Source organism: Cynoglossus semilaevis, chromosome 13 (assembly GCF_000523025.1).
Source record: "Cynoglossus semilaevis isolate Cse_v1.0 chromosome 13, Cse_v1.0, whole genome shotgun sequence".
NCBI classification, from domain to species: Eukaryota; Metazoa; Chordata; class Actinopteri; order Pleuronectiformes; family Cynoglossidae; genus Cynoglossus; species Cynoglossus semilaevis.
Genome location: NC_024319.1, coordinates 3,950,055 through 3,966,792, shown reverse-complemented (window position 1 = coordinate 3,966,792; position 16,738 = coordinate 3,950,055). Strand labels below are relative to the sequence as shown.

The 16,738-nt window shown below is 42.7% G+C and overlaps 1 protein-coding gene across 1 annotated transcript; it reads left to right on the top strand.

Annotated features, from left to right (window-relative positions):
* Positions 1-108: 108 nt before the first annotated feature.
* Positions 109-16,703, top strand: virma (vir like m6A methyltransferase associated). Its single transcript, XM_017038119.2, has 27 exons — positions 109-218; positions 605-717; positions 2,368-2,454; positions 3,168-3,216; positions 3,308-3,470; positions 3,852-3,971; positions 4,255-4,494; positions 5,025-5,773; positions 6,076-6,213; positions 6,291-6,517; positions 6,621-7,148; positions 7,245-7,399; positions 7,490-7,572; positions 8,172-8,265; positions 8,673-9,061; positions 9,143-9,298; positions 9,383-9,618; positions 10,215-10,464; positions 10,551-10,768; positions 10,860-10,992; positions 11,279-11,425; positions 11,552-11,706; positions 11,860-11,956; positions 12,340-12,506; positions 12,593-12,942; positions 13,415-13,561; positions 16,205-16,703. The coding sequence occupies exons 1-27, from the start codon at positions 156-158 to the stop codon at positions 16,423-16,425; spliced, it is 5,475 nt and encodes a 1,824-aa protein (XP_016893608.1). The 5' UTR covers positions 109-155; the 3' UTR covers positions 16,426-16,703.
* Positions 16,704-16,738: the final 35 nt, after the last annotated feature.

Below are 16,738 nucleotides of genomic sequence, written 5' to 3'. Positions count from 1 at the left end.
TTATATTTTTGTTCTAAAAATACAATGCAATTTTACATAATTAAAATAGATGTATTCGTTGGATATTCGGTTTATTATTGACAGTGGATTTGACCCGGAAGTGTCTCCTTCCATCCGGAAGTTTATCTCCGGCCGGAGCAGCGGCAAAGGAAGCAATGGCGGGGGGTCTTGCAACGGAGCTTCTTTTTCTTGATACGTTTAAACACCAGAGTGCAGAGGTGGTACTTTTCACTCTTTCAATACTCTGCTGTGTCTTTTCACATAAAGCGAATGATTTTAATATTTATTTCGTCTACATTGGAGTTTAGCTGCAGTGATGCTCAACTTACAAGCTAGCAGTGCTAGCATTACTCTGTTATACAAATCATTACTGTAAACTTCAGCGTATTTTATGCTTACATAGTTGCGCATGCACCATACTAGTTATATTTCTAAATGTATATTCACTATCACAATCGTGCGACTGCCTAGTTTTGTTTACCTTCTTAAACTGGTATGCTATTGCTGACAAAGCAATTAGATTAATTGAGAGATGGAAGCAAAGAAAAACGCGTTTATTTGTGCAGTTTGAATTGTTATATCAATTGAGATCGATTCTCTCCAGCTAACCAACGTGGATGTGGTGCGGTTTCCTTGCGGCGTTCTGATCACAGAGGTGCGGGTCATTCCTCCAGGAATCAAAGCTCACAGCAACCTACCTGACAGCAGAGGCTTTGGGTAAGAGCTACGGTGCATTTGTACTTTATTTTTCCACGTAGTTAATGTTTAGCAAAGTTAACAATGTTAACTTGTCATCACCGCACACAGAGTAATCACAGGGTAATCTTCAGGTTGTAGTTTCTGAGTTTACATCTAGTAATTATTAAGACGCACAGTCTAAACAGTTAAAATAAACAGTACTGAATCACCTTTCTAAAACCCTTCTCTCTCGAATGTCACAGACACTATATAATATAGTGTAATTCTCTCTCGAAGGAATGGGTAATTATGCATGTCTGTCACAGACACTATATAATATAGTGTAACGTTTACAGCTCATCTACCTAATGTTACAAAATCCTTAGTCGACCTTTAAAGTAATGTGTCAAATTTCTTATGTTTTGGTCTTGATTATTGTACTAGCGTGTAATAGAACAGAAACTAAATGATTATTTAATCTTTCTAAATGTTAGCTTTAAAATTTCAGTTAAGGTAAACTAATGTAAATAATGTTATATACAAATTACACCCAAAGCAGTTAACAGTTAACTCTTCTCAACCAAAAGGTTTTTTTTGTTCAAACTGACTGTTGACAAATTCTGGTATTTAGTAAGAGTGGAACTGAAGAAGGGATAGATGAGGGGTGAGACTTCTTCCAGGAACCAGCTACTACTAAATAAGCTGCAAACCTTCCCTTGTTATGGCAAAAGGATAGCAACATTATTTTTCAGATCAGAAGGTAGAAGAAAAATGTGTCCATTTGGATTTTCTCAAGTTTACTTTTTGCTAAAAAAAAAGTAAACTTGTATATATTATTATTTACACTTGTTTTTAAATGAATTATAACTCATGCATTCATTAGTTTCCCATTTTCATTATGTCCAGCTTTCTAGTTGATTTTTTTTTTTACAATTATTTTTGTATCACTGCAATTCTTGAGTATTTGTTTAAATTCTGCTTTTTAAATGGGGGAAAAACAGACACTGGTATAGAATCCAATCTTGGAATCTGCAGATAACCTGAGACCAAGTGTCAGAGCTTTTTGGCAGAGAAAGGATTGGTATGGGGCTTACTGATTGGTTGAAAATCCTTAGGGTTATTGTTTAGGATCGCCTCTGGAGATTTTTGTTTGCTACAGATACCTAAGATACGTGTTCATAGGAAATAGAGATGCTCACTGTTTGAACAAATGCCTGAGTGAATCTGACACCTGATCTCTATTGTTGAATGAGCCCTGATTCTCACTCAGCCTGTTGGGTAGTGTGTGATGTAATATAAACTGAGTGAATTGTGCTCAACAGTGTAGAAAATGATGAGAACCCGTTGTGACATACATCATTTTACATAAGTTGTTTTCTACACATTTTCTTTTCAAAGAGAAAGAATGTTGGGCTCATGCCATTGATGCCATTGATAAAATGTATCAGGACAACAAGACAACAAACACAAACTTAAAATGTTTTTTTTTAAATATAAACGTTGTTGAACACTGATTTTGTTTTTGTTACAATGGGGAAACTGTAGTAAATCTTGGTTGAAGAGTTCTGTTAGTCAATTGGACATGAACTGGATATATATATATCTATATATATATAGATATAGATATATATATATGCATATATATAGTCATAGGATTGTGAAACTGTATTTATGTTTTTGTGCTTCCAGGGAAACGTCGCCTCATGCCTTCCAGTTGGAGCTGTTTTTCAATAATCTGACTAAACCCAACAGCTCCACCTTCCACAGACTGGGCAGGCAAGAATAACTTTCACCCTTTGCTCTTGTTGTATTGTATTGTGTTGTATTATGTTATGGTTTTTTTTGCCCCTGAGCCTCTTCTTGTTCTCCATCTCTCTGTTCATGTGATCTTGTGCTTAAGTCAGTTTCACCTGTAAAGCCTGTCCTAGAAGCATTTGAACTTTTTCTCTGAGGCCTCGCTGCACCCACCCATTTTCATGTCTCTTTGTGCCTATGCTGGCTAACAGGTCCCTCCAGAAACTCAACCTCACCCACAGTGACTAAAAGTGACCCAACAACTTCGAGATCCTACTCAATTAGAGGAGTGATGGAGTGTCAGAGTCAATTATTTTATTTGCACGTCACAATAACATGAGACAACCAACAATACATAATAGCGCAGCCAAATTTGAGAATGCAATTAAGCCTCTCAGTAGTGACACTGATATAATAATTACTCTTTCTTTTTTATGTTTCTGGCAGCTTCCTCATAATGATCAAAATGTTTAAAGTGTTTCCTTTATGTATTATTTTACAGCAGTCTGAAATGTTAATATTCATTGGGTTGATTTGTTTTGTGGCTGTACTGCATATCCTTTTAATGTCATCGAGACGGTTATTCAAAAAATATAATTAGTGGCATACAGTACACCGGTAAATTAAAAGTTCAACAGCCTGTGGTCAAATGGCACCAGTGTGTAAGTTTCAACCTTCTTTTTGTCTGTGCTCAGTCTGGAGTACGATGAGAACAAGTCCATCGTGTTCAGGCCTAATGGAAAGGTAAACTGCTGCTCACTACACAACACAAAACAAAATGACTCTCAGTTACAGTGTCTTTATTCCTGAATGTTTTAAACATCCTCACATGCAGGTTAACACAGACGGCCTGGTGCTGCGTGGCTGGTACACCTGTCTGACTGTGGCAGTGTACGGTACAGCCGAACGCTCACATGGACACGGCCAGGACTCACCACCTCCTCCACCACCTCCACCTCCACAGCAGCCAAGTGGGCCAAAGAGGATCACTAAACCAGGTCTGTATCAGCTCACAGAGGGTACCACTGTGCCCTTCATATGAAAAAAAAACCCATAATTTTGACATCATATGATCAAGACTTTATCCTCTCCCCCTGAGAGAGTAAAGAGCCAGACAAAGTTGTTGAATTTCTCTGTTTATTATGGGATACAGTTAACATGACATAAGCAGGTGACGACGATGTGGGTAATTTTGTCTGTATTTTTGGAGACCTTTGTTTTTTGCATAACTAAACTGAATGATGGTCCTGGACATTTTACACAAAATTGGCTCATCATTGATGAGTTTTCTATAAAAAAAACTCCAGTCAACAGTTTCCCTTTTTATTCTTATCCAGACCCTCATGTCATTAATCTTCTGCTCTGTTTGTCTATTTAAGAGTGGGAAAAAGATGACCAGTACAACGGAAGCCCACCCAGACCCACTCCCAGAGGGCCTCGCACTCCACCGGGTCCTCCGCCCCCAGATGATGATGAGGAAGAGCAAGTTCAAGTTTCAGGTATGTCATATAGTCCTACTGTTGATGCACTTCATCATTTTAGGGTTTTAGAAACATATTTCTACTTTTACCTTTATGTCTACAGTAATGTTTCAAAGTAGTATTCAAATCATGACATATGTTCGACTTAAATGAAGTTATACCTTTCAACCTTTATTATTGTTTTTGAAAAGGTTTTTTGTCAAACGTAAGCGATAATATCGATCAAACAGATAAACTCTATGTACAAGTTTATGAACTAGTTTTCCAAACTAACGTGTGGGTCATTCTGTGACATTCTCAGTAAGTGTAGTTAAAAATGAGCCGTCCGAGGGACGTGACGACTACCTGGAGGCTGTGTCACCTGAGAGATCCCTGCCTGCCGATGAGGCGTACTCAGATGCCGAGCAGGAGGAGGAAGGAGATGAGGAGGAGGACGAGGAACAAGAGGAAGAAGAGGATGCCCGTACAGAGGGCAGTGCTCCTGAAGAAGAGGAAGAGGAGGAGGATGAGGGTGAGGACGATGAAGAGGAGATGGAGGAAGGTAGGGGAGTTCTGTGTGAGAGTAGGGTTAGGCTACCATTCCAAATGGACCCAGCCCTGACCAGTGATTCTGCCCTTGGGGGGGCCACAGAGGATGGGTCCATTTGGGTGTGAATGACAGTTTGAGAGAGAGTGTGTGCTCTGGAATGCTGTCTGTATCTACAACCGCTGGATACTGAACACCCAAGTAGTCCGCCTGAGCATTTCTGAAGGCTTATGATGGACAGTCATTAGCTGTCATTTGCAGATGTGCCTCACACATACTCAAAGCCATGGCTGAGCTTGTGCTGCAGTCTCATCCTGCATGTTCAAACTAACCCTGCATGTCTGGGGTAATGCTGTTGCCATGTTACAGTAAGTTTTTTAGGTTTTGTATCTATAAAAAGCTGAAAGAATATGTAGAAATCACAGGCCTCCTTATTGGTAGTCCATCGTCACAATCAATTTATAACTTAGATCTGTTTAACCATTACTGATCATAAATCAATGTCCTAACAAATTTTGTCTCATCTTTCTGGGCTATTTCACCAGGTGACGATGGTTATGAGCAGATTTCCAGTGATGAGGATGATCTGGATAATGGCAGCTTTAAGTTGCCTACCTTTGACATGGACTATACCCCTGAGGACCTGGCATCAGTGCCCCCTGTCCAGTATGACCCTTATGAGCGAGAACTGCGACCGCTGCTCTATTTTACCCCTCCTTACAAGACTCGTTTTGATGCTCCGTTTGAAAAGGCCAGTGTGGAGGAGCCCAAGGAAGCTGATGAAAACAAAGAAGCTGAAGTTGGAGAAGAAGCTGGGGCTGTTGCCCAAATGAAAGAACTACTGGCTAGCATCGGTGAAGAAAGAGATGCACGCTGGGTCAGTGCTCTGGAGGAGGCACCGGGACTTCTGGTCAAAGGCTTGGCCTATTTAATCAAACAGGGAGAGGGAGAAGGCGAAGGTGAGGGCGAGGGCGATGAGTCTGTTGGAGTCTTAGTCAAGTGGGCTCTCCAAGCTCTCAGTATGGAAACTGCCCTCACACAGCCTATCGCCGTGAACCTCAGACAATTAAAAGCCGGTGCCAAGTTAGCATCGTGCCTGGCAGAGTGCCCGCAGGGCCTCAAGGTGCTGTTGGGTGAAGGGGCCCTGGATGTGTTACTGAAGCTGCTCCAAACAGACCACGTGTCCTCTACACTGAAGCTGAGTATTCTCAAAGCTCTGGACGCCTTGATCAGTGCCCCTGCTGGTGTGGAGGCCTTTCTACACAAAGGAGAATCAGAGAAGAGTGGTTATCAGGTCAGCAGGAGTTTCTCTTTTTCGTTTTGGTTCAAACCTCTGAAAGACAATGCTAGTATCCAGGGAGTGATGTGGCAATCTGTGTGCATAGAGGCCAAGGGCGGAAACCACTGTTGAATGGGTGTGACCTTTAACCTTAGATTGTATCGTTGTAGAAACCAGGTTAAGGTATTGGATAGACACATCAGTATTGACATGGGACTACTTTTAGAAATCATCGTGATTGTACAACTGTTATTATAACTGATTCTTTAACAAAATTGCCATAATCATGTGGTCATGGTCGTCTCTGTCATTTACAGCGTCTAGTCCAGTTGTTCCTGCGTGAAGAAACGGTGAGGGTCATAACCGCTGGCAATGCCATATTACAGAAATGTCACACCTTTGAGGTGATGCTTGATCTGCAAAATACTGCAGCAGCGTGGAGTGAAACACAACAGGTAGATACCCTGATGTTTGTGGGTTTTTTTATCTGCAAATGAGTTCCCTCTTGACTGACTGTCACCACTCTGGGCAGGAGGACATGGAAGAGGCTGAGAGTCCCATGGAGGAGGAACCAGCTTTGAACTCCTCCCCTGTGAGTGAAGCAGAGCTGGACAGGTTAGCAGGAGTTTTGGAAGAAATACATCACCTGCTGGAGACGGCACCGCACTGCATGGTGCAGCCGCCTGGTAAAGCGTTTCCGACCTCGGCCAGAATAACAGGACCTCAGGAAAAAGATGATCCATATCCCACGCTCTTTAGGTACAGACTTACACAATGAAACTAGGAGGACTTCTCCGTTAACACTAGAAATATAAAGTTGGATGAGTTGATTTTCATCTTTAACTTTGCATGTCTACTTTAGGTACATGCATGCATGCCATATCTTGGAGAGCACCACTGTGGTGTTGTCGGCAGCTGCAGCGACAGGGCACATGGCCGTCATTCAGTCCGTTAAAGAGCTACTGCGCTTCCTGTCACTCACGCAGCCCGGTCTCCTCTTCATGTTGGCTCAGCCCACTCCTTCCAGCCTGCTGCTGCGTCTTTTGGCATCACTGGCAGAGGCAGAGAGTGAGGAGAGCACTTTTCCCGGAGGAGAAGGAGCTTACACGGGTCCCAGTTTTGGGGAAGAGGGCTTCGCCTTTTGGCTTATGCAGGCACTGCACGCGCTGCAGGGTGTTTCAGAACTAATGAGCCACGTGGCTACAGGAGGAGACGGAGGAGCTGGACTGGAGGAAGGTGACAATGCAGAAGTGCTGGGCATGCTCCATGCGCTCTACCTGATGACCTTCTCTCAGACGGGTCGCAGCGCAGTGGCTCATGTGTTTAGCCTGGACAACAACCTTTCATGCCTGGTGACTCTGCTACAGCACCACAGCAAAGATGGACAGGGGTACAGCTTCTGTCTGCTTCTTTCCTAATGTCCTGTTCCTTTCAATGCCAAACATCAGGATAATTCAGTTTTGTTTATTTTGTTGCTATCTTTCAGTGAAGCAAAAGCTCGCAAAGCAGTGACCTATAATTACGCCTGTATGCTGGTCTTACTGGTGGTGCAGAGCTCCAATGAACTGCGGATGATGGAGCAATTCGCTGCACCGCTGCTTGCTTTGGCCAAGGCTGATGACACAAATGCCAAATTGCAGGGTAAATAGTTGTCTCTACAATCTTTAGTTTAACCTTTATTTTAACTGCGCTTGGATATTTGGAATAAATGTACAATGTTTCTGTTCATAGAGCTAGGTAAATGGTTGGAACCTCTGGAGAAACTTCGCTTTGAGATCAGCGTCATTCCCACGCTCATTGACTACATAAAACGGGTACAGTGATCTCTGCCTGGTTGAGTCCTTCTTACGTACTTTACATTTTTTGTTTACAGTACTGCTATACTGCATGATTTTTACTCAGCTCTTCTATGATGTTCCATCTGGGTAAATTATAAATTCTGTGTCCATAATATAAACTTCATTAAGTCAGGATTACTTGAACTAGTTTCATAGCTTGGCTTTTGTGACTCTATTTTCATTCTTTTCATTCCCTCCTTCATTGACTACATATCACTGTTAGACTGCTCTCTGAACGGCAGATCACTATGTATGTACTTTATATTTGTACATGTCTGTAGCAGCAGTAAGTAATTTGTAAATACTTTGAAAGTCTTAACTTTTTAAATAAATTATTTAGATTCCTTATACAACAGCAAACTCTAGGGAGTGGAACCAGTTCTACTGATGCCGTGGCCTCCAGTGTCACCCGCATGTAAAAAAAAAAAAAAGAAAGAAAAACATTAGATACATTTTTCTTGTGAAGCAGTGAACCTGTTTAGATATGGACCTGCTCTGTTACATGCTTGAGTCAAGTCCATATGCAAATAACCAAGGACTTACACTTAACACTTAACCTCTCCTTTTTTTTCCAGAATGTAGAGAATGTGTTGACTGCTGAGGGAACTGGATTGGTCACTGCTCTTAGGGTCCTCAGCCACATTGCCTGCCCCCCTCCAGCTGTCGATGGTAAAGACAGAAAACATTCTGTGTTTGTACACACAGGTGTATATATCAATATGTGTGTGTGTATGGATACAGTATATATATATATGTATATATATATATATATATATGTATATATATATATACATATATATATATATATACATATATATATATATATATACATATATATATATATATATACATATATAAATATATATATATATACATATATATATATATATACATATATATATATATATATGTATATATATATATACACACACTGTATCCATATACAGTTTATACATACGTGTGTGTGGATGGATACATTACCTACTACACAGTTACTTATTATGCAGAAAATGTAATTTTTACAGTCATACTGATTGGATATTTTGCTTATATTTCTGCTCTTGATCTTGCTCCAGGTCAGCAGAAAGACCTTAAGTGGAGTCTTGCAGGGGTCCAGCTGTTCTCTGGTGAGGGTCTGGACACATGCGTGCGTGTGCTTCAGAAGCTATGCAGTGTGTTGCTGCAGCCGTGGCGTGTTCACGGACACATGGGCCCCACGCCACAGCGCTGCATGATCCTCAGCATATGCATCAGCACTCTCAGGTTGCTGCGCACCATGCTGACTGAGCTGCTGCGTGGAGGAGCGTTCCAGTTCAGGGACACTCGCGTGGCCAGCGTGTTGGTGAATCTTCACATGATGGTTTGTTCCATCCCTGCGTCCGGGCGTCTGGATGGCGAGGAGACCCGAGTTCAGGCGTTCATTGTGGACGTGCTGCTCACCTTCACACAGGGCGTCAATGCAGGGGTATGCGAGCATGGAGGTTGGAGGCATTTGGTTTATCCTGTTCAAACTTTGCTAAACAAATTGCCTGTGTATTTGATACAGGTGACTCACACAGAAGAAACCCTGGCCAGTAACACGTGGTCACTGATGTTGAAGGAGGTGTTGAACTCCCTGCTGAAGGCTCCTGAGGGTTTGTTTTCTGGTCTAACGCTGCTCTCTGAGCTACTGCCCCTCCCTCTGCCCATGCAGAGCACTCAGGTACTTCATCTCAGGCCCTAAACTTTGCATTTCTTTCTGGTCACATACCTGAACCGATGTTGGTTTTCATCTTTGCTTTCGCAGGTGATATCAGTCCAAGACGTGGCCGTGGCCCTGAACACAAGGAAGCTGTGGAGCATGCACGTCCGAGCCCAGTGGAAAGTGTTTTCCGAGGTGCTGAGGAGTGTGTGTGCAACCACCTGCCCCCCTCTTTTAGCAATGCTCAGGAGAGTGTGTGTTCAGCTGGCAGACCTGTCTTCAATCAGTGCAACGCTGGCCATGAAGACCCTGATGGAGCTGTTGCTGGAGGAACTGCAGCCGTGAGTGACATACACAAGTCAACTTCTTGTTTTTCCAGGACTGTTTATTATACCAGAAAACTAAGCCTGTCAATAATTTATTATTCAATGTAACATGGCATTTGATCTGACTAAAAATTGACTTGACTCAAAGAATGTTGTAGCACCAAGGTCGTCACCTTTGTTGGAAGGCAAGAATTTTTCTGGACAGACACCTTGTACACCAATATAAACATAATTCTATAAAAAATAGAAATAAAAATAAAAATTTTGTCTTACATTATAGAATAGAAGAATAGTCTTTATTGTCATTGTTTGATTTACTTTGAAATCCAGGTGTTGGCCTGACTGGACAGACTGAATTTGTCCCATGGGCCACCCCTTGATAATCACTGTTGTGGCAGATCTTTTTCCCAGCCTTTCAGTTTTGTACCCTTAAAAAAAAATACACCAGCCATGGGAATCTGTTTGATGTTATGGTTGAAAGTTTGTTTGTATAAATGAAAGTCCATCCATGTATAAACATGCTGGTATGGATGACCCAGTGTGTGACACAGGCCTCTGGGCCTTAATTGTGCTGATGAATGTGTTGTGACATAAATGGTGTCTTTTTGCAGCGCGGAGGCCAAGAGTGTTTGCTGGGCTCAGACGTTGCGTCTCCTGTCACTGATGGATACCCTGGTATCACAGAGAGCCTGTAAGAGCGCAGCGTTGCACCTGCTCTCTGGGTCTGTGTCTGGAGACGAACAACTGGCCGAGCTGTTCCCACTGCTACTGTCTCTGCTGGTCCTTCCAGCTGACCACTGCGTACAACAGCAGCAGTCCATGGAACTAGTGGGAACAATATTACAGTCACTGTGTGACCAGGTAAAACACATGTAGTCAGGTCACATGGTACATACAAGTCCATACAGGGATGAGGACACACCCTAAAATACATGTCTGTCTTTTAGGACATTTCTTTGGTTGTTTGTCCAACTGGTGAAAGTTGTGTATCGGAGGTGGAACAGTTGGCCAACGCACTTCCTGGCAGAGAGATGATGTCATCAGTGTGCAGTGCCTTGATGGAAGTGCTGGGTAACACTGACAGCAGTGTCCCGCTCCTTCTTACCTGCATCAGGACGTTGACATTCCTCTCGGAGCACGACTATGGACTCTACCACCTCAAAGTGTAAGGACGTTATTTCTTATTGTTACCATCAATATTTTTCCTCTCGTTAAGAGTTTTTTTGTAAACAGGATTATTTTTGCTTTTATTCCAGTGCTCTGAAGAAACACGGCGCCGGTCTGTGCTCACTGTTGAAGAGGCTGGTGTTCTCATTCAACAAGGACTCAACAGATCTGCTCTCAGCCCTGCTGGATTTCCTCAGACAGATTCTCAACACTGACCCTATGGCATGTACTTTGATTTTTGGATTTCCAGGATATTCCATTTTTGTATAGGACCATCGTCAAGTCCCATCCATTTTGATTCTCATTAAACATAGTTTAACAACAAAAATTAAATAAATATAAAAAGATATTCCTTGCAGTGGAACAAATCAAGAGAATAATTAAATAAAATTAATTTCCTTGTGTCATCTGTCCATATAATGTTAACTCTGTGTCTCCTGGTTTGGACTCGTACCCCGCTTTAGAAAACACTGATCTAACGTGTGATGTTGTGTTTGCTCTAACCCAGTGTGTTGATGAGGCTCAGAGGTCTGGTGAAGAGTCATCCTTCTCCACCGCTCCACGGCTGTGGCTGTCAGGTTCAGAGATGAAGGCTGTGCTTCAGTGGGAAGAGTCAGAGTCCCATCTGCTGCCCACTCTGGAGAAACAGATTACGGTGAAACTTAAAATTTAAAATGATATAAGACATAACATCTTTTCATTTACATTGATATTTTTATTAACATTCTTTGTTTGTTTACAGAAACTGTGTAATATTAACATTGTCTTTGTTTGTTTACAGAAACTGTGTAAAGAAGATGAATCACTGGAGGGTATTTTAGAAAATGTGATTGTTCTGAGACAAACACTGGAGTCGGCCACTGACACTCCTGCAACTGCTGAGACTGAACCCACTCTGCCACCGCCTGAAACACTTGGAGCTCTGTTTAACCACAGGTACTGTCTCAATCTCTGGATGACACAGTTGTTTACTGTGCTGTGTATTGGGGTAGCTGAATTAAACTTATTTCTTTAAAGTAGAGCTGAAATGCATGAACTCGTGCATCTAGAGGAATAATATTTTGTTTCTTTTTCTGTCGTCACCTGCAGAACTGTGTTTATTCTGTCAGAAGCTCTGGACGAGCAGCTGAAAGCTCTGTGGTTCTCTCCATTCCATACTGATGACATTGAAGCAGACATTGATACGGTGGGTGTGTTTGTGTGTAAAGCAGAGGGTAATTTACAAACAGCTTTACCTTCTGTATCAGTGCAGACCAGGGGTGTCAAACTCATTTTCACCAGGGCCACATCAGCAAAGGCCAGTTGTAAATTGCTCTGTGTAATATTTTTATCAAGTTAAGAAACTCAACAACATGGACTTTATTATAGGGCACTTAAACACTTTTAAAGCTTCTGCAGACCACACAAAATGACTTGGCGGTCCACATTTGTCCTGCACACCTTAATTTTGACACATGATGTAAACTGTTGCGACCAATAAATACCTTGTATTATTCTTGTATGTTCCACAGCTAATTAAAAAGCTTGTTGTAGGGAATTTCTTCAACTTAATCCCAATTTTTTCTGCAGGTGAAGGTGGATCTGGTAGGTTTGGCTCTTGAATGCTGTCCAGAACTGGACCTCAAAGCCGAGCTGGAGCGTTCCTTCCTGTCTGAGCCGTCTTCCCCTGGTCACACCAAAGCTCCCAAAGGCTTCAGGCTGGGCAAACACAAGCACGAGACGTTTATTACATCCAGGTGTCCATTTCAGTTCAGTTTATTTTCCATCAAATCTTTATTTGAATATTCTCTTGTTCAATATTAACACGGTGTCGTCCCTGCAGTGGAAAGTCAGACTACGTTGAGCCTGCGAAAAGAGCACACATCATGGCTGCTCCACGTGGCCGAGGGGGTCGAGGAGGCTTTGGGCAAAACCTCTCACGCCCCCATGATATCTTCCGGCAGCGCAAACAGAACACTTCCCGTCCTCCCAGCATGCACGTGGACGACTTTGTGGCAGCCGAGTTTAAAGACATTACAACCCCTCTTGGACTTTTGCCTCCCAAGCGGCTGCCAAAGAGCTCACCCAAGCCTCCCACCAGAGGACTGTTCACAGGCAACAGAGGCAGAGCCACATTCCACAATCAGACGCGCTTCTTCACTCCACCGCAGCCTAAAAGTGTCCTGCTGTCAGGTAGGTACAGTCAGCAAAAGGTCTTCATAAAAAGGTTAAATCTCTTTATGTCAGATAGTATATTTATTACCAATGACACAATTTAAGGCTATAATTTCAACACTGTGTAAACAATGAAAGAAAAATAATCCATGTGAAATTTAGTCTCAAATAAGTGATGATATCTGACATTAAGTAAAATTTCAGATTTACACGAATTAAAAAAATAATACAAATACCTTGTGTTTATCAATGAACGTGAAGTATTGAATTTCTCGAAAACATCCTCTACTTGTAGAAATTTTAATGGAAAAATAGGAAAGAAATATATAAAATTAGAAAATATTTTAGAAATATAGAAATATAAATAAGTATAAAATGATAAATATGATTATTTATATGTGTTTGTCATTAACTGCTCGACTCTGATTGGATGGTTGTAGATTTTTAGCACCTCTTTACCATTGACAAATGTTTCCTGTTGACACTTTAGGTAACTACCCTCGCAGAGATGGAGGCAGAGGTTCCTCTTGGACCAGCCAAGTTCCAGCAGTCACTCACAGAGGAACTTACAGTGAACCCAGAGGCGGCCAGAGTAACTTTACACGTGGACCTCTGCCTTCCAGGCAACTCCCAGCAGGTGAGACGTGTCACACAGCTCTGTCGTGACTCTGCAGTCACATTTAGTGATCCTAATCTAAACATACACCATCTCTTCATTTTACTTTCGCAGCTACGTATCGCCTCGCACCTCGTGACCGAGCTCCACGGGGGAGAGGAGGTACTGGGCTGCCGTGGCCTAGCGGAGGAGCAGGCGGGGGGGGTGCGGGGGGGGGGGGCGGGGGGTGGGGCGGAGGGTGAGGAAGTGAGACTGAAATAGAAATTTCATCAGTGCTACAGCACCTTTTTCCTCTCTTTTTGCTGCCTGGAACTTTTTACCTTTTACCTGCACATGTACCAGCAGGTCATTAAGACCCTGAAGACTTCGGTCCACTTCAGTGGAGTTCTACCAGAACTGCTCTGGTTCTAAAAGCCAGATCAAAGATCAAAGGTCAATGAGAAGCTCAATCAACTCTCTGTTATGTCCTTTAATTCATCAGTGGAAAACAATAAAAGACCCTCGCTCTGGTCCAGACCCTCGACCTGGTCCAGACCGACGTCAACCACTTGTTCTAATCCAAGCTGAAGAACCAATTTACAGATTCAGTGGAGGAGCAGCTGAGAGCCGATGCTCCACCAGAGACTAACGAGGAAAGCAGACTCGTCCTGCTCGTTAGTCAAGGTCTAGAAGGTTCTCGGATCACATTTGTAAGCAGGGTCCAGTGGAACTGGAGCCGGAGATTAGAACTAATGTGAGATCCGACTCCTCGTTCTGCCAGGAACCACACAAGACGTCAAGCCACAGGGTGGTCCTCTGCTTGGTGTTTTCTTTGGTAGAACGTTAATAAGACCAGACTTTCTAGGAAAATGTCAACTCCTCTTTAAAATAACGATGTCAGACTTTACATTAAACTTTTAAAGCTTTAAAAAAAAAAACACTGAGGAGAGACGTCGCAGCATGTGTCCACAGCAGGACTCCATCGATGACAGGAACTGTTAACAGCACTGGTACCCTCACTCTGTAAAAGAAAAGCGAAAGACGAGCGTCGCAAATATGAAATCGGGGGCGACACGCCACGCTCTGATGAACATCATTTGCATCTGTTTCAAGTCAGAGTTTTTGGTCTCTGTGTTCCGACGGTTGTGCTGTGAAACATCTGTGTCTCAGACCAGACCAGATGAGACGGAGACTCCGATTGTGCTTCCCTCTAAAATGTCAGCCTCCACTCAGGGCCCAGCGCGGTCTTTGTCAAACGTGGCACGTCGGACAAATGAGGCCATTTATGAAACGACTGCGGAGACAGAAATATTCAGAGTCATTTAAAGGCTGGTCCATCAGTGGGGCACTGATCTGAGCCGCTCTAATGCCCCGCTCTTTTCCTACTTTTGCTGTGAAGATGACAATAATCAGATGAAGCTAATTAAATCCTCCTATGTGCTGCTATAATGTGGTGTCATCTGTTCACTGATATTACTTCGCTGACAGGCAGCGGACAAATGTCTGATGTAGGAACCTAATGATGTTCCCTTCCCTAAGCAGCTGTCATCTCCTATCCCTCTGCTCACCACACGACGGATCTTATCTCGTTTTTTCTTTTTAGGTTAAACTGACTATTTAAAGGTCAAATTTTATTTTTTTATTTTTTTGAGGAATTACTGATTAAGGTCAGAGTGAAGCTGTCAGACGTAAAGATATGAAGTGAAATCAAGCAGCGCTGAAGTCGACAGATCAACGCCGACGATCTCACAGACGTCCAACATTTTTTAAATAAAATGATGTTATTACCCTGTGGTGAGTGGTGTGAACGAGCTAATAATATCAGTGACAGGCATTCACGGCCGATCACTTCATTAAAAAGATGAACTCAGACAAGCAAAGTACTTTGTTAAAAAGTACTGAAGTATTTATTAATACTTGTCTAAATGTTTAAGTGAAGCTTCTCAATGATGTCATTCCAGAACAAAGTCAAACTTCAGATTTCTGCTCCTCAGTCCTTGATTCTGGTTCTGGTTCTGAGCCGCTCTGCAGTGATGCAGCCCTGTGTTTGGTTTTTCCATCATTTTCATTTCAAGAGGTCAGAGGTCGGACATTAAAAATGAACTGACTTCTGATGGACTTTTTTTTAATTTCCTTAACATGAAAATCTTTGTAACGTATCTCTGCTGCAGAACACGATGCCACACAGGCTCTAAAAAACAGCATCAGTGCAGCTTATGCAGAGGGAAGAAAAGCCATTTCAATAAACACTCCCTTGACTTTTTTAAAATAGGAAAGAAATATATAAAATTAGAAAATATTTTAGAAATATAGAAATATAAATAAATATAAAATGATAAATATGATTATTTATGTGTTTGTCATTAACTGCCCGACTCTGATTGGATGGTTGTAGATTTTTAGCACCTCTTTACCATTGACAAATGTTTCCTGTTGACACTTTAGGTAACTACCCTCGCAGAGATGGAGGCAGAGGTTCCTCTTGGACCAGCCAAGTTCCAGCAGTCACTCACAGAGGAACTTACAGTGAACCCAGAGGCGGCCAGAGTAACTTTACACGTGGACCTCTGCCTTCCAGGCAACTCCCAGCAGGTGAGACGTGTCACACAGCTCTGTCGTGACTCTGCAGTCACATTTAGTGATCCTAATCTAAACATACACCATCTCTTCATTTTACTTTCGCAGCTACGTATCGCCTCGCACCTCGTGACCGAGCTCCACGGGGGAGAGGAGGTACTGGGCTGCCGTGGCCTAGCGGAGGAGCAGGCGGTGGCGGTGCTGGTGGAGGAGGTGGGGGTGGAGGCGGTGGAGTAGGAGGAGGGAGAGGATCTCAGGGGAGCAAATTCAGCGGAGGGGGCGGCAGTGGTGGTGGGCGGGCCAGACACGTCCGCTCCTTCACCAGGTAACTTCACCTGGACATGGACTGCAGCCTAATAGGGCAACAAATGGACCAATCAGGAAGTCGTATGTATCGTCTCTGTGGAACCACAGGGAGGCGATGTTGTCCTGATGACATACAGACTGTGTGGTGACATTTTAATGTTTTGTTACAAGTATGGAAATAATAAAGATGAGAGTGAGTGGGTCTTTACATTTGTGTTTTTCATGAACATGTGATGACCTGATGGAGAGAGTTTTTACTGTTCTGTTTGGACTGATTTGATGTAAATTAAACCTCAAAACTGCACTGCCATAGACCATCATTCAGCTGCTGACAGT